The 25612-nt window shown below is 32.6% G+C and overlaps 2 protein-coding genes across 2 annotated transcripts; both read right to left on the bottom strand.

The window, feature by feature from the left end:
* Positions 1 to 252: 252 nt before the first annotated feature.
* On the bottom strand, positions 253 to 5741 carry LOC124451316 (isoaspartyl peptidase/L-asparaginase-like). Its single transcript, XM_047001932.1, has 7 exons — positions 5644 to 5741; positions 3900 to 3985; positions 3699 to 3817; positions 3437 to 3587; positions 3027 to 3299; positions 2578 to 2750; positions 253 to 476 (listed from the first exon to the last, which is right to left on the bottom strand). The coding sequence occupies exons 2-7, from the start codon at positions 3931 to 3933 to the stop codon at positions 267 to 269; spliced, it is 960 nt and encodes a 319-aa protein (XP_046857888.1). The 5' UTR covers positions 3934 to 3985; positions 5644 to 5741; the 3' UTR covers positions 253 to 266.
* Positions 5742 to 12719: 6978 nt separating this feature from the next.
* Positions 12720 to 17531, bottom strand: LOC124451317 (isoaspartyl peptidase/L-asparaginase-like). The gene is made up of 7 exons (XM_047001933.1): positions 17438 to 17531; positions 16605 to 16688; positions 16417 to 16535; positions 16155 to 16305; positions 15746 to 16018; positions 15296 to 15468; positions 12720 to 13197 (listed from the first exon to the last, which is right to left on the bottom strand). The coding sequence occupies exons 2-7, from the start codon at positions 16636 to 16638 to the stop codon at positions 12994 to 12996; spliced, it is 954 nt and encodes a 317-aa protein (XP_046857889.1). The 5' UTR covers positions 16639 to 16688; positions 17438 to 17531; the 3' UTR covers positions 12720 to 12993.
* Between the last annotated feature and the right edge of the window lie 8081 nt (positions 17532 to 25612).

Here is a 25612-nt window from a genome sequence, read left to right as displayed (position 1 = left end):
TTTACCAATTTTTTTGCATTGAAAGTATGACATCTATATTTTTTAGTAAGCCTCCTGAACACCATTGGATTATATTTTATTGTGTGAATAATTTAAAGTGCATTGTAAGTTTGAAATGTTCAAATTTAGCAATGAAGGAAAATATGATATGGCCATCTAGTATAAAAAGGCTTGTGAGATAATTTTTTACGTGTACATGATTGTGAATATATATATTAAGGATATATGTTTCTAAATCATAAAAATTGCCGTTGTTTTTTAACAATTCAAATTCTTTCGTTAAACTTTAAATTTACATTTCCTTCGTCATCATTTTTATCAAATTCACCCATCAACCTTTTATCTTGGATGCCAACCCAAGCCTTTAGGTTAGTAGAAAATGCTTTTCCAAAATTTCCATTTTTGTCAATCGCGATGGCTCCTCCTAAACCGTCCTGCTCATCTTTCAGTAACATTATGGCTTTGTCTGTCGCTTCCTTTAATAAAGAAATAAAAAGTTTGGCAAGAACTCTATTCGGAATTGGTCAAGGCAGAATTGAATAAATTATTCAATAGAAAAACTGAACAACCACGTACAAATAGGCGGCAAAGAAATCTGTTTTGTTCAGGCTTTATATGCAAACGATTTAAATACAGTAAATATATTCCTTGATTCATGAGCAATGTTTATCGCCTGCAATATCTCGTGCGAGTTTCACATTCGTATGGTCTTCAATTTCTTATATATTTAACAAGGTAGGCAACTCTCAAAACAAAATTACCGACCGCTAACACAAACACTTTCACAGTACATATCTAATAAATACATGGAAAAACACGAAAAACAAATACATCTCATAAATAACAAATAAATTTTACGATATTTTGCAGTTTTTCAAGATTAAGATGTGTTTCTATGCATATGAAAATTGCAAATGTTTTAGGATTTGTAGCGAATATTTTGTAAAAACCTATGCTGGTGACATTCACCTTGTGATTCGTCATATTTTTGAATGCTCAAACGAAGTGCAGATTAGCTGAATTTAGGCGAAAAATTTTAAAAAACTTTGGTAAATCTGAATGTATGCGAAAACAATTTCAAACGATCTGCATTGCGATTGAGCATTAAAAAATATGACGAATTAGAATACAGAATGGACGTTTGTCATTTAACTTATTTTCTGCTTTTTAAACAAGGAAACTTTTCCAAGTTTTTCTTCAATTTTTATTTCTTAATTCTTTTCATAATATGATCGAGATACTGGTATTACAATTTAATAGTTTTATAATTTCTGAAAAGTTGTTAAGCCTCTCCTATTTAATACACAAAATTTTTAAATCATTTGGTTTTATTCCCTTATTTTTACATGTGTACATGCACTTCATGATGTTGCATACTCAAATGGAAAAAATCTAATAGCAACTGGTATTAAATAGAGGTTTGATATTTGTTATTGAGATGAAAGCTGCACTAGTCAGCCAAATTCTGCACTTACATTGCTAATAGGAAATAAAGAAAGAGTAAAAGACGACTCACTAAAGTATTATTCACTGAAGTAATAAAAGCAAAATTGTGTATTCATAGCCTTAAGTTATAAACACTATGGTAATTCAAGTGTATGAGTAATTATTAGCATTTTTGTCTATTTCATAAATCAATACAACAAAATCAATTGTGCTAAAATTTTATAAGTATTACATATAGTTCCATTTCAGAAGACCGTGAAATCTCAGAGATTCTTTGAATTTGTACGCTATATTTTTTTCATTATTCATTTATAAAAAACGACACATGATTGTACCAGTAGAAATCCTACAGTAATTGCAAAAAAGGCCATTACATGAAAGGAAGCAAAAACAATAATGAGAATAAATGAGCTAACATTTCTCTCGTGAACCTCAAAGATAAACTATGATATAGTTTTGTTTTGTGTAGACTACAAACTTTGTTAGAGCAAACATTAGACGACAGCTACGACGCACATCTGCATTAATATGTAGACAACAAGTACCTCGTTTGTCGATAGTTATTAAAGGCATCGATCAATGTAGCCGAAAACTTGCAATCTCCGCAGACTTGCTCTTATGAATTTTATGTTTTTACTGAGAAGTTCATCATAAATTACTTGCCAAATATGACTAATACTTATATATTTTTCTCTTTGCTCTTTCTTTAGGGGGAAGTGCGAAATTGCAAAATTTTCTACAAAGTGGTCAATTTCGGTAAATCTTAGCGGAAATAGGTAATCCAAAGTGTTTTCTATGGAGTATAACAAGCTTATATGAATATGATTATATGGCCCTCCCCCAAATTCCTGATTGTTCTAGACGGCTTTGCAAAAATCTTCAATTTTTTGTGGGTTGATTTGGTTAGTATATCTAGATGGCTACAACTTTCCAATTCATTAATAATTTTCGAGCAATAATTGACAAACACACACCTCAAAAGAACTAGTTTGCACAGCTCCAAATATTAATCACATGATTTTTGTTAACATCATTACTCTTATGAAATTTACTGTGTAATACGTTAAAGCTAACGCGTAAATTAAAGCAATGACTATCGAACAAAGAAATAAATGATTTATTTCACCATACCTGTGCACTTTTTCCATTTTCCATTTCAAAGACAACTTGACGTGCTAGAGTTAATTTTATCAGCTTCTCTCCGCGACCAAATGTTACAGCTGCTCCTTTTTTATTTGCATATCCACCACAACCAACTAATGCAGCATCACCAACACGACCTTTGAGTTTCCCGCCTATACCTCCTATGATTATGTATGTAATAACTGTGATGTTGTTGAATTTGTGTTTTACTTCTCGTTATTTAATCACTGAACATATGCATAAAAATAAGAAAATTCAAAATTGGTGGGGGGGGGTTCTCATATTCATTTAAGCATGTTATATTTTGTACAGAATAATGGATTTCAAAGGATCTTAACAATGCACATCATGTATTTTAGAATATGTCCCCCCCGTCATAGATTTACCTATGATTATGCACATAATTAAACATACGACATGTCTTAGTTATTCATTACCTGTTGATAAGGCACACGCCAAGTTGTCATTTTTATCAATTGCAACAGCACATGCAGTATCGCTATCAGTAAAATGTTCTTCGTCATAATGAAGCTCCCATTCTTCAATCTGTTCTTTTGTTATCAATTCCTTCGGGTCGCAATAAGGAAAACCAATACTCTTAGCATAATCCAACGCACCATCACCACTAAATGCACAATGTGGTGATTCTTCCATAATTTTTCGTGAAAGACAAATTGGATTTTTGAAATGTCGACCCGAGATTACTGCACCTAGAAGACATAGAAAAAAAATGTGAATAGACTTTCTCATTTGATGAGTACTCCTATAGAGAGTACCAAGCTTTATTGTGATATAAGTTTTTGCTTGTTTATAATGCAATGTCTTATAAACCATCATTAATTTCAACCTGTTTCTAAGTTGTGTCCGTCCATAATCATAGCATCACATTCAACTTCACCTTTGTCGGTCAATTCCGATCCACGACCTGCCTTGAATAACTCACAATCCTCTAAAATACTAACAGACTTTTCAACAGCTTCAACAGCAGTGCCACCATTCTTAGATAACACAAAAGATTGCGGTGAATCAATACAACTTATTGCTGTTAAGAACTGGAAAAATTTTTCAAAAGATATTTTGATTCCTCACACTATATTTCATGAATATACCTTTAATATACGATAACCTGCTTTGGCTGCCTCTTTTATTGTGTTGATATACTCATCCCTTTTTGATGTAACATGTCTATACCTTTTATAGGCTCCTCCAGTGATAATAATACCAAAATCTTCAAACATAAACCATTTTGTAAAAGAAATTTTGAATGTTTTAATCTCTAAGAAAAAATTCTACTTTATTTAGTTATGTACCTGAAGAATGGCTCTCTTCCAAAAGCTGTGCCATACCTCTGTAAACGATATAAGGAACTCCCCCAGAAAATGCGCGTGCAAGAGCTCTAATAATAATAGTTTTTATGTTGATAACCCTTTTAAGGTCAACAGACTTTTCAACTCCTTTAGAAATAATGATACACCAAGCTTAAAGAGAAAAGTATCGACAAAGTCTTTATTTGAGGAACTAATGAAAAAATGTGCATTATACAGGATGAATTCAAAGCATTTTAAAAATTAGGTTATCTGGGTTTTTTTCTAATTAAGTCGCTTTATACTTTAAAGTCAAGGCATCGAAACACTTTTTCATTTAATGAGTAGACCTATAGAGTGCACCAAGCTTTATTATGATATAAAGGTTTTGCTTGTTTACAATACATTGTCTTATAAACCATCATTAATTCTAACCTATTTTTAAAGTATGTCCCTCCATAATCATAGTATTACATTCAACTACCCCGTTGGCGGTCAATTCCGATCCACGACCTGCCTTGAATAACTCAAAATCCTCTAAAATACTAACAGACTTTTCAACAGCTTCAACAGCGGTGCCACCATTCTTAGATAACACAAACGTTTGCAGTGAATCAATACAACTTATTGCTCTTAAGAGCTGGAAAATTTTTTCAAGTGTTTCCTTTGATCCCTCACACCATATTTCATACATATACCTTTAATATATGATAACCTGCTTTTGCTGCCACTTTCATTGTGTCGTTATAGTTATCATTGTTTGAAATATTAAGTCTATGCTTGTTGTAAGCTCCTCCAGTGATATTAATACCAGTTTTTTGACAGTCGTCTTTAAATACAAACTATTATGCAGAATGAATATTGAATATTTTAATCTTTAAGAAAAATTTTTACTTTATCTAGCTATGCCTCTGTAGAATGGCTCACTTCCATGGCCTCTGACATAACTCTATATTTGATATAAAAAACTCCTCCAGAAATAGCGCTACCAAGCTTAACAAGGAAAATATCGTACGACTATTTAGTAGGCAAAAGCAGCATATTTCATAGTTATCATGTTTAATTGATAGCTTTATTAAAGGCAAGTTATGCATTGTTTAGAAGAATTGCTTATAACTGAATTGGTTATTTTTTGTTTTATAGGCATGCTACACACATCAGACCAGTTATCTTTACGTGACACTTATATTCATGTTATAATGTACAAATTTTAGTTTTACAAACAGACGTAAATTTGGCGTATTTTACAACTGTACAATTTATATTCTATTTGACTTTCTTATTGTGGAATGTTTGGGTATAAACGAGAAATTGCTGGGTTTGAAATTTTACTTCATTCTATTGTGTTTTCTTTATCAGTTGCCTTTTGATATAGCAATATAAAGCTCCTCTCATGAGCGTGTACGTTTACGTAATTACTAATAGCTTACGGAAAGTTAGCTATGAGATGACTATCGTTATAATCCCTAATTTTATTCATACACAAAAGTTAATGCTTTTTATGGCAGGAAAATAATCGTAGGAATAGATCCAGAGAAGATGCTATATGAAGTTTATTTAATTTCGATAGATATGTTACATAATCTTTCATGTTGGTCTTGAAAGCTTTAGAATTAAGAATTGTTTCTACAGTAATTATTTCGTAATAAATAAATCAAGTCAATAAGTCAATAAGTAATGTGGTACTTCATCCATGCAGTATTTACTGCGTATTATAGAAATAAAAAAGCAAAATCTTGCACACAAATACCTGTTCAACTTTCGATATAAATTGATTTCTTTTATCAAGCAACAGACTTTGACAGACTTCTTTGTTGTAAAGAGCTTGACAAGAAGCTTGTATTTGTTATTCTTTCTTTGCTGTTTTCTTATTAAATTTACTCTCCTGGGTTTAAAGATGTCATGCTGACAACTTTCTTTTTTTAAGAAAAAGAAAGTCTTTATTTGTGGAACTAATCAAAACGGTGCATTATTTACGATGAATTCAAAACATTCTAAAAATTAAGTTATTTGTTATTTTTCTAACTAAGTCGCTTCTATACTTCAAAGTCAAGGCATCGAAACACTTTTTTATTTGATGAGTAGTGCTATAGAGTGCTCCAAGCTTTATACATTGTCTGTGAATGTTTTAATCTCTAAGAAAAATTTCTACTTTATCTAGTTATGTACCTGAAGAATGGCTCCCCTCCAAAAGCTGTGCCATAACTGTGTGAATAATATAAGTAACTCCTCAGAATGAGCGCATCCAAGTGCGATATACATAATAGTTATCATATTGATAGCCATTTTAACGTCAATTTATGCGTTGTTTAGATGAATTGCTTAAAACTGAATTGGCTGTTTTTTGTTTTAAAGAGCATACGCTTATATACTATAAACCAGTAAACTTTACATGACGCTATTGCTTATGCTATATTGTTCATATTTTAGTTTTGCAAGTAGACGTAAATTTGGCGTTTTTCTTGCCACTATACAATATCCATTCTATTTGACTTCCTACAACCGTGGAATGTTTGCGTGCGAACGAAAGGTGTCTGGGCTTAAAATTTTCCTTAAATTTTTTTTTTGTTCTTTATCAGTTAGAGATAGATATAAAAAGATAATATTGAGTTTGATCGCAATCGATGGATGTTTCAGTTCACTCAACACAAAAAGCCTATCAGGCGTTCACTCGGGCTGGTCGAGAACAGTATTTTGTTATATTTTCGTGTTATATAATTTGCCAAATAGCACAACGAAATTCCCAGCATTATCATCTCACATGTGGCAGAATATTATTGAAGGTAAAATCATATTTCATTATACGTGTCATTTGTGACACTAACGTGTGAAACAATGCAAGAAAGATTTTGATTAGTTCAAGGACTGACGCCCGTCTGTAAAAGCTCACGCAAACTCACACTCAATGACTGGGGCTTCAAAATCATATCATAATTATTAGAAGACAGTACTTTCACTCAAGTGATTGCTTGATTTAAAATATCTAGAAGAAAATCTTGTAATACATGGAGAAATGATTTTTCCAATGATATGTTGCACTCATGAAGTGTGAGTGAGCTTTTAGAACACAGGCATTAGTGGCAGTCATGCGTGATTTATGTAATCTCGTGATAGAACAGAAAAATCCAAATTTCAAACTTGGGCTTACTTTCAGTGCTTTAAGTAGTCATATTCGCCATACATCGCCCCTCATATATGTATATAGCTCAATAGTTTTCTTGTCATAAGCCCGAGTTTGAAATTCTGATTTTTCTCTGTACTGTCGCAAAGATCATGCGTTACTAACAAGAGTTCCTTGAGCAAATCAAGATCTTTTTTGAATGTTTTCACGCGTGTATTACACTAATGGCACGTATTTGATTTATTTACAAAACATAGCTCCACGTTTGAGATTGCATTGCTTTGAATTTCGTTGTGCTTTTGACAACTATTATAATACCATTAATGAAAAATCACAACCATACACATTTCTCGGGTAGCCGGACTGAACGACTGAAGGTGTTTTGTCTTTCATAAAATGACAGCAACACGAGAAAAACTATAATTAGTCTCGAAAGATTAAAACTATTTCTACAGTTATTGTTTCGTAATGAATAGATCATGTCAACTTGTATTTCATCCATACAGTCAATATTGTGCCGCATATAAATGAAAAGCAAAATTATGCTGAAAAATAACTGTTCCACTTGCGGTAGTAATTGATTTCTTTAATCAATCTACAGACTGTATGCACATTTCCTGTTGCAAGAAGATTGACAAGAAGCTTCTGTCTGCTACTCTTTCTTTGACTGGTTTCATACTAAGTTTACTCTCGTGCAGACAGAGTCATCATGTTGATAACATTCACTTTTTAAGAAAAAGAAGTCTTTTTTAGAGAGAAATAGTGCATTAACTCAAAACATGCTAAAAATTGAGTTGAAACATCGCCTATCTACTTTAGACAAACTAAAGTTTACCTAATGTCTGAATATAATTAATTAAATAAATATATAATAACTGTATAAGCAAAAGCAGTAAGACAGAATTGTTCATTACCTGTCTAATTATCATCTAAGCCATACGATGAAAAACTATAACTAAAGCAAGTGGAAGATAAATATACCGATATTTTTTGTCGTCTAACTCAAGGTTATTTAGGCTTTCGCATTCAATGTTACTATATTGAACATTTTTCGCCATTTAATATAATACTATATTAAACATTTTTTTGATGAGCTAGATCACAAAAAATAATTTTATTTGCCTATGATGAATTTTGTTCATCATTAAACAATCTAGATTTTGCTTCTATTTTTTCAAACAATTTAGTTAAAACAGCAAAATAAGAAGTTCCGGCATCAGCATTGCTCAGTTTTGATTGCTTTCATGATAATTTACTTCTACTTTATTGAATGAGAAAGTAAAAATATTATGCAAAACACCATCGCATCTCGTTTTTAATCATATTCATATAAAGTCAAATATACAAAGATTTAGAAATTTATGTCTGACATAAAATGAATTTTTGTCACTTTAGAGAGACGTTCCAAATTGTGTAATTAATGAATGATATTTAAATAAAATAAAGCATGTTGTTCATCAAAGAATGCCGATTGACAAACAAAATTATTGGTGGGCATGTTCCCCCGGACAATTTTGAAACCCAGAGGTTGGAAACAGCATTTCCTGCGATTTGGAGGGTGACTTATTTGTTGTACAATAAGTTATAAAAACACGTTTTTACTAGCTGCATTCTTGATGTTGATATTGTCAAAACTGCAAGTAGTTAAAAAGGTACAAAAGATGTCTCAGAGATACGTTACGCAGGAGGCAATTGTCCCCTGAAGCATAATAAATCAAACACATCACTGCTCCTAAATAAACAGAAGAAATTTGGATTAGCGCAAAAAATAATGTTGTAAACAATCCTTCCTAAATGCATAGGAAGAGATTGTACTTAGCATTTCACTACTTAGCTTACACTTGTTTAGATTAGGGCAGGTGGAGTGGGAAGGCTTTATTTCTTAAAGTAATGCCTAATTTTCTCAGTGAAGTACCATGCATTATAAGAACAAATATCAAAACACATATTATACCCATCATTTATACAAAAAGCCAGCCTCCTGGGTTTTTCTACAAATTTTTCAACAACCTCATTATGCAACACCTCTGATTCCTTTTTGTTCAATGATATCTTTGTGAATAGATATTCTACACAAAGTGCTAAGTCGACCTTGACCCATTCTATTCCTCAAATAGCTTTTTACCCTTTTCAAGCAAGGAAATGACCTCTCTACTGAAGCACTTGCCACTGCCAAGACATCATTTAATTTTAACAAATTTATCACTTGACGTAAACTCGACTGGAGGATAAATTTCTATATGTACTTAAGCACCTCATTTCTGCACTCTTTGTGAAAGTCCTTGTCATTGTAAATGAAGGAAAGTTGACTCTCCAATGTTGGAATTTTCAAAAGAGGACTATATTTGTCTTTGAGAAGATTGATCTTCTCTTGTGGAACTATGCCTTTCCAGGTAGTAAATAGTTTAGTATATACAAGATCTAAAAACTCGAACGGATTAATATCTTGAAATCGTTCACTTAACATGCATTTAATGAAATAAATAATCTCAAAATAAAGCTGTTTGTAATTGTATCTGCTATCTGCTCTGGTTGCTGGTGGGTCTACTTTTTCTAATGCTGTTTGGTAAAACTCGGTGAAAGATTGATCTGTGCGAAGTGATACAATAAACTGCTTGAAATTGTCAATCTTGCTTATGCCATAATTTAAATGGGTTTTCCTATTTTGAAGAAGGGAATACAAAATTTTCGACTGTTCTAAAATCCTGTAAAAAACACACACTAGAAAACAAAAGAGAAAGCTATCAAGATAATGCAGTAAGCCACTTATTTTACTTAATTGTTAATCATCCCATCCAGCTGGTTGTTCAAATACCCCTCAAAAATAGCTAAACGTTTTTCATAGTTCTTGTGCAATACATTGATTAATCGAGAGCGATGATACCATCTAGTTTTACCAGAGGCAGGAAACTTAAGGTTGTTCGATGTAAGAAAAGCTTTTCTTTTTGGTGGCATTGCTTGTAAATGTGCTGAATGTACCTATAGTATTTAAAAAGATTTTAACAGGAGAAATTGAGGAGGCTGACTGGCATAGGAAGATTGTTCAGTCTATGAGCTGCACAATGAACAAAATGAGCTAAAGGATACTCTTGTCGAACCAATGCTCAAACACCATTGATATGGCCAGACATGACAGAAGCACCAACATTTGTTTGCAAAACCAGTATTTCTTATATATCAGAATACTCACCATGCTTATCTTCAACAATATAAGATATTGCTGTGACATTTCGGTTTATACTTAATTCCACAAATCCTAATTACCTTTAAACAACTTCACTTGCTTTTTATAACCGACCAATAACACTTAGCTGCTCTTTGGTGGAAACATCAGATGCTTCATCAACCTGAAAACTCGTAAATGTGCAATCAATTATTTCCTTCCCGATTTCATCCTCAATAATGGAATCAAGACAGCTCATAAGATCATTTTGAATTTCTGGGGAGACTCCATTAAATTTTCTGTCACCAACTATATCAGATTCTGTTAGTCTACTGTGCAGTCGACGCTCCAATACAAAATCCAGTTTAGCGAAACATTCAAGCAACTCTCTACAATTACCTTTGTTCAAGCTATCTTCGGACTCATCATGACCTCTAAATGGCAACTTTTGCTTTAACAAATACAACACGGCCTCAGCAACAGTTTTTAAAATTTCTTGATTTTGTCTTACCTCCTAATTAGGATGCTGAATCTCATTTCGGCTAGCGAGGGACATAAGACAATCAATTCGTTCACTAGGTACATGCGTTTTCTATGTCTTAAAAGCAGTCAAATGCAATTTAGTTTTTTCATGCTTCTTAGCATCAGACATAATACTTCACATGTCGTTGTAGCCATTCTTAATCCATGCCAAAAAAACACTTTCTGCAAGGTTGAACTGCCACACAGCCAGTCCTTTGTCTCATACCAATCGCTCTGAAATGCTCGTCTCTTAAATCAGGAATAGATCGTTCGTGAAGGATAACATTCTGTTCGAGTATTAAGATTTCGCGATGTTGCAATTAAGAACCACCGAATAAAACGTGAAAATGAACAAATAAAACATAATAATACAAATTGTTTTTGAAATAACGTATATTTTATCTCCAAATAGAATACTTATTATTTTTTGGGAAATTGTTAGTCCCGCCTGGGGCAAACGTCATAAAAAAACTGAATTATATAAGAGGAATCACAAATTATAAAACTTTGTCATAGCTTACATTCCCCGTACTTTTAAAAATCAGACGCGATGAGAGTAACGTGCGCCAATTAAAGACATCATTTCCATGCGCTAGTGATAATTTCTCCTGAATTTGAAGTATATCTTGACCAGAGTCGTAACTAGAACGTTAATTGAGGGGGTGTTTATTCATATATTCAGTTGTGCCCTACTGATTTCTTTGGAAATTCAAATCTCTTTCATGCATCTCCCCCCTAATTAACGTTCTAGTTACGGCATTGATCTTGACATTTGTTATTTTACAAAAAGTACGTGACTAATAAAATGAAAAACTGGTCGTTTTATGGGTAGCTTGCCTGTATGCAGGCTACACCATCGTGTTATACTGTAGAAAAAGGTACGCAGCGCGTACGTAAGGGTTGCCTGACAAATATATAGCACAAAATAAATTTAACTGACAAACGCAGTTCATATATTATGATATACATAATTATATCATAAACATCATTAACTTTCAAAATTTCGAGATTGGTGCTATTGCCAAAAGACCTTGTAATTGTTCTAACTGTTCTTGCCTCTGGAGAAAACTCTTCACACAATAAAGGAAATATAATGTACGTCTACTTTGTGTGCAGCTGTATATTTAATTACATTACTAGATTACAAGTCCTGTGACTATGATTATGTCCTCATATCCACATCGTGCACGTTAAGTCACTTCAAACGACATTTAAGTACAAATTCTTTGTCATTTTCACGACATAAATAGACAAAGAAATTTTATCTAAACAGGTTAATTTTGTAAATTTACGATGTTTCTTACGAGGAGCGTATGGAATAATAATTTACAAAAAAGATAAAAAGTATATGAAAAGATTTACAAAACTCTACATGTAAAAGTATTAGTTTAAGGAGTGACATGCTGCAGAGATTAATTCTTTTACAGATATGTAATATTCCTTTTATAATGTAAATTTCCTTTTATCAATATGCGGTATAATTTTTGCTTCAAAGGAAGAATGGGATTTGTTCTCTCTTCTAAGACTAGGTTTTTTGGCAATTCCCCATTTACTAAGGTTTTCCATATCGGAATTCATGGCAGCTTTGAGTAATTGAGGCATCAGTGGTAGTTATGTTTGTGTCATGAGTAAACTACAGAGGTTTTGTTTTTGTTATAGACATTATAGACCGTATTTTTAGGAAAAAGAGTAATATGACTTTGTGAAAATCCACACTTAATCAGTTTTTTTAAGAGAAAAACTTTATCTGACTTTTCTGTGTTTCATTTCAGAGGGAGGAGAATTAAGTAGCCACAAAGCATGTGCGTACTGGATATAGTTTGTCTTGCAGTGAAATATGCACAGAATCCACCAGTGGGATTAACATAATGATCTGGCAATGAAATTTAAATATAGGTTAATTTCTAAAGGTCTTCTTTCTTTGATACACCATGTGGTGTCACATTCTTTGTGATACCCTGTATAATGTTTACGTAAAGAATGATTCACAAGGTGAGATCATCAACTTTATGTACACACGTAGAATTTTACCAATTTTTTTGAATTAAAAAGTATAACATCTATATTTTTCAGTAAGCCTCCTGAACACCATGGGATTATATTTTATCGTGTTAATAAATTAAAGTGCATTGTAAGTTTGAAATGTTCAAATTTAGCAATGAAGGAAAACATGATATGGCCAACTACTATAAAAACACTTGTGAGATAATTTTTTACGTGTACATGATATTGTATATATATATTAAGGATATATGTTTCTAAATCATAAAAAATGGCCGTTGTTGTTCAACAATTCAAATTCTTTCGTCAATCTCCAAATTTTCTTCGCCATCATTTTTATTAAATTCACCCATCAACCTATTATCTTGGATGTCAACCCAAGACATGAGGTTAGTAGAAAATGCTTTTCCAAAATTTCCATTTTTGTCAATCGCGACGGCTCCTCCTAATCCTTCTTGTTCATCTCTCAGTAACGTTATGGCTTTGTCTGTCGCTTCCTTTAATAAACAAATACAAAGTTTGGCAAAAAACTCTATTCGGAAATTGGTCAAGGCAGAATTGAAAAAATTATTCAATTGAGTAACTGAACAATCACGCACAAATAGGTGGCAAAGAAATCTGTTTTGTTCAGGCTTTATATGCAAACGATTTAAATACAGTGAATATATTCCTTGATTTCTGTGCAATGTTTATCGTCTGCACTATCTCGTGCGAGTTCCAGGTTCGTATGGTCTTATATTTCTTATAATTTAATAAGGTAGGCAACTCTCAAGAGAAAATTACCGACCGCTAAAACAAACACTTTCACCGTAGATATCTTATAAATACATGGAAAAACACGAAAAACAAATACATCTAATAAATAACAAATAATTTTACGATATTTTTGCTGTTTTTAAAGATTAAGATGTGTTTATATGCATATGAAAAGCGCGAATGTTTTAGCGTTTGTAGCAAATACTTTATAAAAACCTATGCTAGAGACACTCACCTTGTGATTTGTCATATTTTTGAATACTCAAACGAAGTGCAGATTGGCTGAATTTAGGCGAAAAATTAAAAAAACTTCGGTCAATCTGGATGTATGCGAAAACAAATTAAAACGATCTGCATTGCGTTTGAGCATTAAAAAATATGACGAATTAGAGAACAGAATGGTCATTTGTCATTTAACTTATTTTCTGCTTTTTAAACAAGGAAAATTTTCCAAGTTTTTCTTCAATTTTTTACTTCTTAATTTTTTTCATAATATGAATGAGATACAGGTAATACAATTTAATAATTTTTTAATTTCTAAAAAGTTGTTAAGCTTCTAGTATATAATACACAAAATGTTTAACTCATTTGGTTTTATTCCCTTATAATTACATGTGCACATGCACTTCATGATGTTGCATACTCAAATGGAAAAAATCTAATAGCAACTGGTACAAAATATAGGTGTGATATTTGTTATTAAGGTGAAAGATGTACTAGTCAACCAAATTCTGCACTTACATTGCTAATAGCAAATAAAAAACAGAAAAAGATGACTCACTAAATTATTATTCAGTGAAGTAATAAAAACATAATTGTGTATTCATAGCCTTAAGTTGCAAACACTATTGTAATTCAAGTGTATGAGTAATTATTAGCATTTTTGCCTATTTCACAAATCAATACAACAAAATCAAATGTGCTAAAATTTTACAAGTATTACATATAGTTCTATTTCAGAAGACCATGAAATCTCAGAGATTCTTTGAATTTGTACACTATATTTTTTTCATTATTCATTTATAAAAGGCTACACATGATTGTACCAGTAGAAATCTTACGGCAATTGCAAAAAAAGGCCATTACATGAAAGGAAGCAAAAAATAATGAGAATGAAAGAGCTAACATTTCTCTCGTTAACCGCAAAGATAAACTATGATATACTTTTGTTTTGTGTAGACTACAAACTTTGTTAGAGCAAACATTCGACGACAGTTACGACGCACATCGGCATTAATATGTAGACAACAAGTACCTCGTTTTTTGATAGTTATCAAAGGCTTCAATCAATGAAGCCGAAAACTTGCAATCTCAGTAAACTCACTTTTAAGAATTTTATGTTTTTATCGAGAATTTCATTATAAAATACTTGCCAAATATGACTAATACTTATATACTTTCTCTTCGCTCTTTCTTGAAGGGGAAGTGCGAAATTGTAAAATTTTCTGCAAAGCGGTCAATTTCGGTAAATCTTAGCGGAAATAAGTAATCCAAAGTGTTTCTAGGGAGTATAACATCCTTATATGAATATGATTATATGGCCTTCCCCCAAATTCTTGATTGTACTAGACGGCTTTGCAAAAATCTTCAATTTTTTGTGGGTTGAATTGTTTAGTATATCTAGGTGGCTAGAACTTTCCAATTCATTAATAATTTTTGAACAATAATTGACAAACACACAACTCAAAAGAACTAGTTTGCACAGCTCCAAATATTAATCACACGATTTTTATTAACATCATTACTCTAAAGAAATTTACTGTGTAATACGTTAAAGCTATCGCGTAAAGTAAAGCAATGACTATCGAACAAAGAAATAAATGATTTATTTCACCATACCTGTGCACTTTTTCCATTTTCCATTTCAAAGACAACTTGACGTGCTAGAGTTAATTTTATCAACTTCTCTCCACGACCAAATGTTACAGCTGCTCCTTTTTTATTTGCATATCCACCACAACCAACTAATGCAGCATCACCAACACGACCTTTGTATTTCCCGCCTATACCTCCTATGATTATGTATATAATAACTGTGATGTTGTTGAATTTGTGTTTTATTTCTCGTTAATTAATCACTGAGCATATGCATAAAAATAAGAAAATTCAAAATTGGTGGAGGGGACTCTCATATTCATTTAAGCATGTTATATTTTGTACAGAATAATGGATTTTAAAGGATCTTAGCAATGCACAACATGTATTTAAAAATATGCCCCCCCCCCGTCATTGATCTTCCTATGATTATGCACATAATTAAACATACGACATGTCTTAGTTATTCATTACCTGTTGATAAGGCACATGCCAAGTTGCCATTTTTGTCAATTGCAACAGCACATGCAGTATCGCTATCAGTAAAATGTTCTTCGTCATCTTGAAGCTTCCAATTGTCATACTGCTCTTTTGTTATTAATTCCTTGGGTTCACAATATGGAAAATTAATCCTCTTAGCAAAATCCAACGCACCATCACTACTAAGTGCACAATGTGGTGATTCTTCCATAATTTTTCGTGAAAGCATAATTGGATTTTTGAAATGTTGACCCGAGATTACTGCACCTACAATACATAGAAAAAATATGAACGAATTTTCTCATTTGATGAATAGTCTTAAATAGAGTACCAAGCTTTATTATGATATAAAGTTTTTGCTTTCTTATAATACATTGTCTTATTAACCATCATTAATTTTAACCTGTTTCTAAGTTGTGTCCTTTCATAATCATAGCATCACATTCAACTTCCCCTTTGGCGGTCAATATCGATCCACGACCTGCGTTGAATAACTCACAATCCTCTAAAATACTAACAGACTTTTCAACAGCTTCAACAGCAGTGCCACCATTCTTAGATAACACAAAAGATTGCGGTGAATCAATACAATTTATTGCTGTTAAGAACTGGAAAAATTTTTCGAAAGATTTTTTGATCCCTCACACTATATTTACTACATATACCTTCAATATACGATAACCTGCTTTGGCTGCCTCTTTTATTGTGTTGATATACTCATCCCTGTTTAATATACCATGGCCATACCATTTATAGGCTCCTCCAGTGATAATAATACCAACATCTTCAAACATAAACCATTTTGTAGAAGAAATTTTGAATGTTTTATTCTCTAAGGAAAATTTCTACTTACCTGTAGTATGACACACTTCCATGTCCTCTGCCATAACTCTATATTTGATATAAAAATCTCCTCCAGAAATAGTGATACACCAAGCTAAAAGAGAAAAATATCGTACAATTACTTAGTAGACAAAAGCAGCATCTTTCATAGTTTTTATGTTTAATTGATAGCTTTACTAAACGCAAGTTATGCATTGTTTAGATGAATTGCTTATAACTGAATTGGTTATTTTTTGTTTTATAGGCATGCTACACACATCAGACCAGTTATCTTTACGTGACACTTATATTCATGTTATAATGTACAAATTTTAGTTTTACAAACAGACGTAAATTTGGCGTATTTTACAACTGTACAATTTATATTCTATTTGACTTTCTTATTGTGGAATGTTTGGGTATAAACGAGAAATTGCTGGGTTTGAAATTTTGCTTCATTCTATTATGTTTTCTTTATCAGTTGGCGTTTGATGTAGAAATAGAAAGATCCTGTCATGAGCGTGTACGTCTACGTAATTACTTTGGAAAGATTAGCTATGAGATGACTATAGTTATAATCCCTAATTTTTACTGATACACACAAGTTAATGCTATTTATGGCAGGAAAATAATCGTAGGAATAGATCCAGAGAAGATGCTTTATGAAGTTTATTTAATTTCGATAGATATGTTACATAATCTTTCAAGTTGGTCTTGAAAGCTTCAGAATTGAAAAGTGTTTCTACAGTAATTATTTCGCAATAAATAAATCAGGTCAATAAGTCAATAAGTAACGTGGTATTTCATCCAAGGAATCTTTACTGCGTATTATAGAAATGAAAAAGCAATCCTGCACACAAATACCTGTTCAACCTGCAATATAAATTGATTTCATTAATCAATCCACAGACTTCTACAGACTTCCTTGTTGCAAAGAGCTTGACAAGAAGCTTGTATTTGTTATTCTTTCTTTGCTGTTTTCTTATTAAATTTACTCTCCTGGGGTTAAAAGTGTCATGCTGACAACTTTCTTTTTTAAGAAAAAGAAAGTCTTTATTTGGGAATCTAATGAAAAACGGTGCATTATTTAGCATGAATTCAAAACATTCTAAAATTAAGTTATTTATTATTTTTCTAACTAAGTCGCTTCTATACTTAAAGTCAAGGCATCAAAACACTTCTTCATTTGATGAGTAGTCCTATAGAGTGCTCTAAGCTTTATTATGATATAAATGTTTTCTTGTCTATAATATATAGTCTGTGGTTGTTTTAATCTATATTATTAAAAATTCTTCTTTATCTAATTATGTACCTGAAGAATGGCTCTCTTCCAAAAGCTGTGCCATAACTGTGTAAATGATATAAGCAACTCCTCCAGAATGAGCGCATGCAAGAACGATATACATAATAGTTATCATATTTATAACCAATTCAACGTCAAGTTATGCGTTGTTTAGATGAATTGCTTAAAACTGAGTTGGTTGTGTTTTGTTTTAAAGGCATACGCTTATAAACTACAAACCAGTAAACTTTACATGACGCTATTGCTTATTTAAAATCGTGGCCAGAGATTTTCCAGGAGGAAAGCGAATATGAACATAATAGCCCAATATACGACTCTTAAAAAAGCCATCACAATAGTAAAATAAACAAAGATAAAAGGTTTTTTATTAATAACGTTTCGTCTTTAACTTAAGACATCTTCAGATTATATGAGATAAATTATATACACGAGGTTTTAAATACAAGCATATATTACAAGCATATAGTCTGTAGTTTTGCAAGTAGACGTAAATTTGGCGTTTTTTCCACTATACGATATCCATTCTATTTGACTTCCTACAACCGTGGAATGTTTGCGTGCGAACGAAAGGTGTCTGGGTTTAAAATTTTCCTTAAATTTTTGTGGTTCTTTATCAGTTAGAGATTGATATAGAAAGATAATATTGAGTTTGATCTTGATCGATGGATGTTTCAGTTCACTCAACACAAAAAGCCTATCAGGCGTTCACTCGGGCTGGTCGAGAACAGTATTTTGTTATATTTGCGTGTTATAATATTTGCCAAATAGCACAACAAAATTCCCAGCATTATCATCTCACATGTGGCAGAATATTATTGAAGGTAAAATCATACTTCATTATACGTGTCATTTGTGACGCTAACGTGTGAAACGATGCAAGAAAGATTTTGGTTGGTTCAAGGACTGACGCCCGTATGTAAAAGCTCATGCAAACTCACACTTAATGAGTGGGGCTTCAAAATTATATCATAATTATTAGAAGACAGCACTTTCACTCAAGTGATTGCTTCATTTGAAATATCTAGAAGAAAATCTTGCCATACATGGATGAAATATTTTGCTAATGATATGTTGCACTCGTTAAGTGTGAGTGAGCTTTTAGAACACAGGCATTAGTGGCAGACACGCGTGATTTATGTAATCTCGTGATACAACAGAAAAATCCAAATTTCAAACTTGGGCTTACTTTAAGTGCTTTAAGTAGTCATATTCGCCATACACCCCATGAATATAGCTCAATAGATTTTTTTGTCATAAGCCCGAGTTTTAAATTCTGATTTTTCTTTATACTGTCGCATAAATCACGCGTTACTAACATGAATTCCTTCAACAAATCAAGATCTTTTTGAATGTTTTTACGCGTGTGTGTCACTAATGACACGTATTTGATTTATTTACAGAACATAGATCCACGTTTGAGATTGCATTGCTGTGAATTTGTTGTGCTTTTGACAACTATCATAATACCATTAATAAAAAATCACAACCATACACATTTCTCGGGTAGCCGGACTGAACGACTGAAGGTGTTTTGTCTTTCATAAAATGACAGCAACACGAGAAAAATTATAATTAGTCTCGAAAGAATAAAATTATTTCTACAGTTATTGTTTCGTAATGAATACATCATGTCAACTTGTATTTCATCCATACAGTCAATATTGTGCCACATATAAATGAAAGGGAAAATTCTGCTGAAAAATGCCTGTTCCACCTACGGTAGTAATTGATTTTTTTAATCAATCTACAGACTGTACGCACGTTTCCTGTTGCAAAAAGATTGACAAGAAGCTTCTGTCTGCTACTCCTTCTATTACTGGTTGCATACTAAGTTTACTCTCGTGCAGGCAGAGTCATCATTCTGATAACATTCACTTTTTAAGAAATGAAGTCTTTATTAGAGAGAAATAGTGCATTACCTGAAAACATGCTAAAAATTGAGTGCAAACATCGCCTCTCTACTTTAGACAAAATAAAGTTTAACTAATGTCTGTGTATTATTAATTAAATAAATATATAATAATTGTATAAGCACAAGCAGTAAAGTAGAATTGCTCATCACCTGTCTGTCATCTAAGCCTAAACTTGATAGACAGCCCGTCCATATGATGAAAAACTATAACTAAAGCAAGTAGAAGATAAATATACCGATATTTTTTGTCGTCTATCTCATCGCCATCTAGGCCTTCGCATTCAATATGGTAATATATTAAACATTTTTTTGATGAGCTAGATCGCGAAAAATATTTCTATTTGTCTATGATGACTTTCTTCATCATTAAACAATCTAGATTTTGCTTCTATTTTTTCAAATAAGTTAGTTATCACGCAAAATACGAAGTTCCTGAATCAGCATTGCTCAGTTTTGATTGTTTGCATAATAATTTACTTGTACTTTGTTGCATGAGAAAATAAAAATATTATGCAAAACACCCTCGCATCTCGTTTTTAATCATATTCATATAAAGTCAAATATACAAAGATCTAGAAATTTATCTCTGACATAAAAATGAATTTTTGTGACTTCAGACAGACGTTCCATATTGTGTAATTAACGAATGATAATTAAATAAAATACAGCATATTGTTCATCAAAGAATGCGGATTGACTAACAAAATTATTGGTGGGCATGCTCCCCCGGAAAATTTTGAAATCCAGAGCTTGGAAACAGCATTTCCTGCGATTTGAAGGGCTAATTATTTGTTGTACAATAAGTTATAAAAACACGTTTTTACTAGCTGCATTCTTAATGTGGCAATTGTTAATACTGCAACTAGTTAAAAAGGTACTACGGATGTCTCAGGGATACGTTACGCAGGAGCAATTGTCCCCTGAAGCATAATAAATCAAACACATCACTGCTCCTAAATAAACAGAAGAAATTTGGATTAGCGCAAAAATAACATAGTAAACGATTCTTCCTAAAATGCATAAGGAGAGATTACGTGTGATAAAAATTAATGCCCAACATAAAGTTCTGATTAGAGCCATAGAAATAGACCAAAGAAAAAACAAATTGTAAAATTTAAATTTAAATTTAAATTTCAATTTTAAATTTAAATTTTCTTTGGTCTATTTCTATGGCTCTAATCAGAACTTTATGTTGGGCATTAATTTTTATCACACGTATTCGATTTCCGCTCGGCAAGTCTCTCGCTACAATAAGGAGAGATTATCCTTAGCATTTCACTAGTTAGCTTACACTTGTTTATATATTGGAGCAGGTAGACAGGGATGGCTTTATTCCTTGAAGTAATGCTTAATTTTCTTAGTGAGGTACCATGCATTATAAGAACAAACATCAAAACACATACTATACCCATCATTTATAAAGATAGGCCAGCTACATGGGTTTTTCTACAGATTTTTTAAAAACCTCATTATGCAACATCTCTGATTCCTTTTTTTGTTCAACGATGTCTTTGTTAATAGATATTCTACACAAAGAGCTAAGCCGATCTTTACCCATTCTATTCCTCAAATAGGTTTTTACCCTTTTCAAGCCAGAAAACGACCTCTCTACTGAAGCGTTTGCCACTGCCAAGAAAACATTTAATTTTAAGAAATTTGCCATTTGACGTAAACTAGACTGGAGAATAAATTTCTAGATGTATATAAGCACCTCATTACTGCACTCTTTGTGAAAGTCCTTGTCGTTGTAAATGAGGGAAAGTTGACTCTCCAAACAGGGGTGCAAATAGACTTGAAGTAATTGGGGGGTTTTGTGGAGAAAATTTGCCTCGCCAAAGAGCGTTATGGCTAGCAAATTATAATCATTTCTATTCTTGTATGCGTAGTTTATTAGTTAACCTTATTGAAGAATAGTTTTCTAACACATACATTATTACAAAACCTGTTTTTGAAATACAAACCTTAAGTCAAGTTGTCAAAATTATCAAAGTTTGAGGCCCCTGAGTCTGACAACGATTCCACATTACTGTTATTTTCCAAAGGAAAATTGTCAAGAGTACAGTTGCTCCCTTCATCCACTGAGTAATAATAACTTGCTATGATAGTATACAATACAAAAATTTTCGAATATTACACCAAACCAAGGAAGCTATACTACAGTACAACAATGAATAACCACTTTGATCGTTTGTGACAATAGTGTCAAGAATGTCTGTCGAGTCATACATGTATATATGTACACTTTATTGTTAGAATGATTTAGTGCAAACAAGTGGTTGTGTAAAAATTTTATTGTATCAGGCCTGGTGACATATTTATATTTGCATGAAAAAATTTTCAAGTTCTCATAGTAACGAAAAATTTGCTAATTTGAAAGTCAAACGACAGTTAAAAGGCTCTTTCTAAAAGGCTATTCAAGTTTTTGGTGTCTGGAACATAGCAATATTATACAGTTGTTATTCTCCAATACCTTTATTTTACATTTAAAAATTTTGATAAAAACGATCCCCCCATCCACGATACTTTTTGTGTAATCGAGCCCATTACACCATAATTCAGCCATTCCCTAACTTATGCAAACTTCCGCGACTTACGTGTGATTTAAAAACGTTTTAATCAACGTCTGCCTTTTTTGTCACTGAGTCAGAAGTAGAATTTAGAGCCGTTTCCGAAAATTCTACGTTTCCAAACGGTTCTACGTTTCCAAAAATTAAATCGCCAAAACTATGGAAATAATTTAAAAAGTAAACCTTTCACTGCTAAAAACCGTGACGTACTCCAAAACCAAAACTTTGATGATTGTTTAATACAAATTTTTATTAAAAAGCCTAAAGATCTTTTTCCTTGGTTAGCATAGTCAATTATAAAAGAGCATTGTCGAGGTATCACAAAAATGGGCAATTAATTTTTTACGTTTTTTTTAGGGGGGCTAAGTCAGGGGCGAAACTAGGACGTTAGTTTGGGGGGGGTAAATATTCATATATTCAGCTATGCCCTGCTGATTTCGTTTGGGATTAACATCGCAAAAAGAAATCAGCAGGGAAGAGGTGAATATGTGAATTTATACCCCGCAACTAACGTTCTAGTTTCGCCCCTTGGTGCAGTCCGCCAATTTTACGTTTACAAAAAGTTGGGAGAAGTTTAGCCCTACTCGCACGCTTTTTCGCCGCCCTATGAAATCAAAACGTTGACAACTGCCATGTTGGAGGTAATGTTTAGTATCAGAGATTATATAATATATGCACGCATTGCTTTTAACTTTCTTCAAAACCAGCAACTTTCTCTGCGGAACAATCATATAGTCGAGTTTTGCACGGAACACATTATTGTAATTGAAAACTCTGTCAGCTTGTTGTGAAAAACAATTATAGTTACGCTGAAAATGGGTCTTTTGTAAGGAAAAGTGTTTTTTTACCATTGAAGTAGTTAAATTACGCGACAAAGCCCACTGTTTCTGTGAAATCATTGTGCAATTCATTCTTTTTGTGCTCACTGTATTCTAATTGCCCGTACTATTTAGCTGCATGTTTTTCGATTCTTTGTAAATTTGTGCCACCTCCAGATTCTGGATATTTTATAGGCAATATATAAATTTGTAATATAGCAAAGTTTAAAAATTTTCCCTGAAGTTTTTTAGATATAAACCTTTATTTTCTAGACAACAGGAATTCGCTCTTTCTTTACATTTAACAAGACGCCAGGTCTGGTGTTAACTCCTAGCACAAAGTTGAGTGTGGAATTCCAGTACCTACAGCACATATATCTCAGTATCAAGTTGTATTGATAAGTGTAATTTTGGATGAAATGCAATATACCACTATGTTGTGTCACAAAGAGTGGGGTAGCCCAGTGGATGTCTGGTGGGGATATTCATTTATTCAAATGTAATAAAGTATTAGCTTCATTTGAAATAAACTGTTTCCACTGATAATATCCATCAAAAGCTATAACCCTCCCCCCCAAATGAATTAAACTTGATGCAACTCTACTTGACACCATCATCATGGTGTATCAATGTTAGATTACATTTTTTCAAGCTATTGAGTTGAATTTAGAGCAATTTGACATTCAAGTAATAACTGGCATTGAAATTCGTACAGTCATTGATATTAAATTTGTTTAGACATTCATGGTGATTGATATTAGCATTCGTATATAGTCATTGGTAACATTTATATACCCTTTTGTGATTGGCATTGATATTTGCATTTATGATGTATAAATTGGTGTTGACATAATATAGTTATTCCTATGGACATTCATATTGTCAATTGTATTGGCATTAATATTTACAGTCATGCATTGGTGTTTGCAGTTACAATTACGTTATTGTATTCATTGGTATTGATATTCATTCTTTCTTTGGTATTAGCACAGTCATTCATATATTTTTTTTTTTTTTGATGAAGGTAAATTAAAATTTTATTAAAATTATAACTACAGCATACAATATAAATGTTAAAAACTAAATCAAATATAACTAAAATCAATGTTTAAAATATCTATGATGAAGGGACAGTCAAGTGTAAAGACAACTTTCCCAATAACCTAGGTCAATATTTATAGTATGTTCGCGAGTTGAGGCAGATCGACTTCCTCGTATCGCAGTAATTGCTGACCTAATCAGTGCGAAAGACAGTTTACAACGCATCCATGGTAGCGTGATGCCATATTGCAGCTTTCTCTTTTGTGCCAGCAGATCAGCTAGCCGTTTATAAGCAATTGCCGTCTCTTTCCCCATACCACCTGATGTTTAAAAGACCAGTGGTGTAAAAGCAGCATATTCAATCTCTTTTACTCGATCACCATATTCCCTTTTTTAGCCATCTCATGCTGACGATATGTGTTTTGGTAGCTCGACGCGTTTGGGTGAAATACCCTTACATCAAAAAATGCATCTTGCTGTCTAGACCAAAAACCTTTAGCACGAATATCTAGTCTGGCTTCTTCTTGTCTATTGGCTGTACGAGGTAATATCACATCCCCAGAAAGAGGTTGTAATTGTGGCTCTTTCACAACTGTCGAGCAAACTTCTGCCATCCACTGTGCTGTTATATCTTGAACTTCATTATGTCTCACTATTGGTTAACCACCATGAGGACATATCATCGCGTGATCGGTTGCAAAAGCCTTTCCACAAATGCAGTGCTGAGGGGTATTTTTCAATTGCCATCCATAACGTAATATTAATGCACCTCAAAATTCCCCTTCGTTCAAATTAAAGCCTTGATCATGTAATGGAAGTACACAGTTTTGTCATTCATATAGTCATTGTTATTGGCATTTATATAAATATGTAAATAAAACAAATTCCGAAGAGGGACATCTCGTTTTCTTGATATTCAAGATATTACAAGAGTTTGAAACAAAATAATGTGTAATATTTCGTCTTTATTCCAAAGACATCATCAGACTTATGGTTTACAATGCAGGCTGCGAAACGTTTATATATTTACAAGCGGAAATGACAGTTATGTAATTAGAGAACTATAAGACTAAACAATATACTTACATTAAAATAGAGATAGTTTTTTATATAAGACTAGAGTCCTATCTATGCACACTTTTAAAAGGGGGTGAGATCAATGAAACCGAACATACTTTCTTACGACCTACTCACGCGCACTTTGCCAGAGCACATGGACTACCTAAAACGCACAAACAATTTGACACATTACCTAAGTTACGACCAATAATTGACACCACAAACACACCACACTACAACGTAGGCAAATTCATTGCAAACCTTTTGAATCCACTCACCCTAAATAAATTTTCATTACAAGACTCTTTCGATGCTACTGATGCTATTAAATCTATACCT

This window comes from Xenia sp. Carnegie-2017, unplaced genomic scaffold (genome assembly GCF_021976095.1).
Source record: "Xenia sp. Carnegie-2017 unplaced genomic scaffold, XeniaSp_v1 HiC_scaffold_24, whole genome shotgun sequence".
Classification (NCBI taxonomy): domain Eukaryota; kingdom Metazoa; phylum Cnidaria; class Anthozoa; order Malacalcyonacea; family Xeniidae; genus Xenia; species Xenia sp. Carnegie-2017.
This window is presented reverse-complemented; position numbering and strand designations above follow the sequence as displayed.

What these genes read in the sequence shown, in the direction of transcription:
- LOC124451316 (XM_047001932.1), bottom strand. Translation starts at nt 3,933, where the DNA reads ATGGCACAGCTTTTGGAAGAGAGCCATTCTTCAG. An exon ending in CGGACACAACTTAGAAACAG is followed by an intron (nt 3,300 to 3,436) that starts GTTGAAATTAAT and finishes TATGTCTTCTAG; the next exon opens with GTGCAGTAATCTCGGGTCGA. An exon ending in GGCGTGTGCCTTATCAACAG is followed by an intron (nt 2,751 to 3,026) that starts GTAATGAATAAC and finishes ACATAATCATAG; the next exon opens with GAGGTATAGGCGGGAAACTC.
- LOC124451317 (XM_047001933.1), bottom strand. Translation starts at nt 16,638, where the DNA reads ATGGCAGAGGACATGGAAGTGTGTCATACTACAG. An exon ending in GGCATGTGCCTTATCAACAG is followed by an intron (nt 15,469 to 15,745) that starts GTAATGAATAAC and finishes ACATAATCATAG; the next exon opens with GAGGTATAGGCGGGAAATAC. An exon ending in AAAATGGAAAAAGTGCACAG is followed by an intron (nt 13,198 to 15,295) that starts GTATGGTGAAAT and finishes TGTTTATTAAAG; the next exon opens with GAAGCGACAGACAAAGCCAT.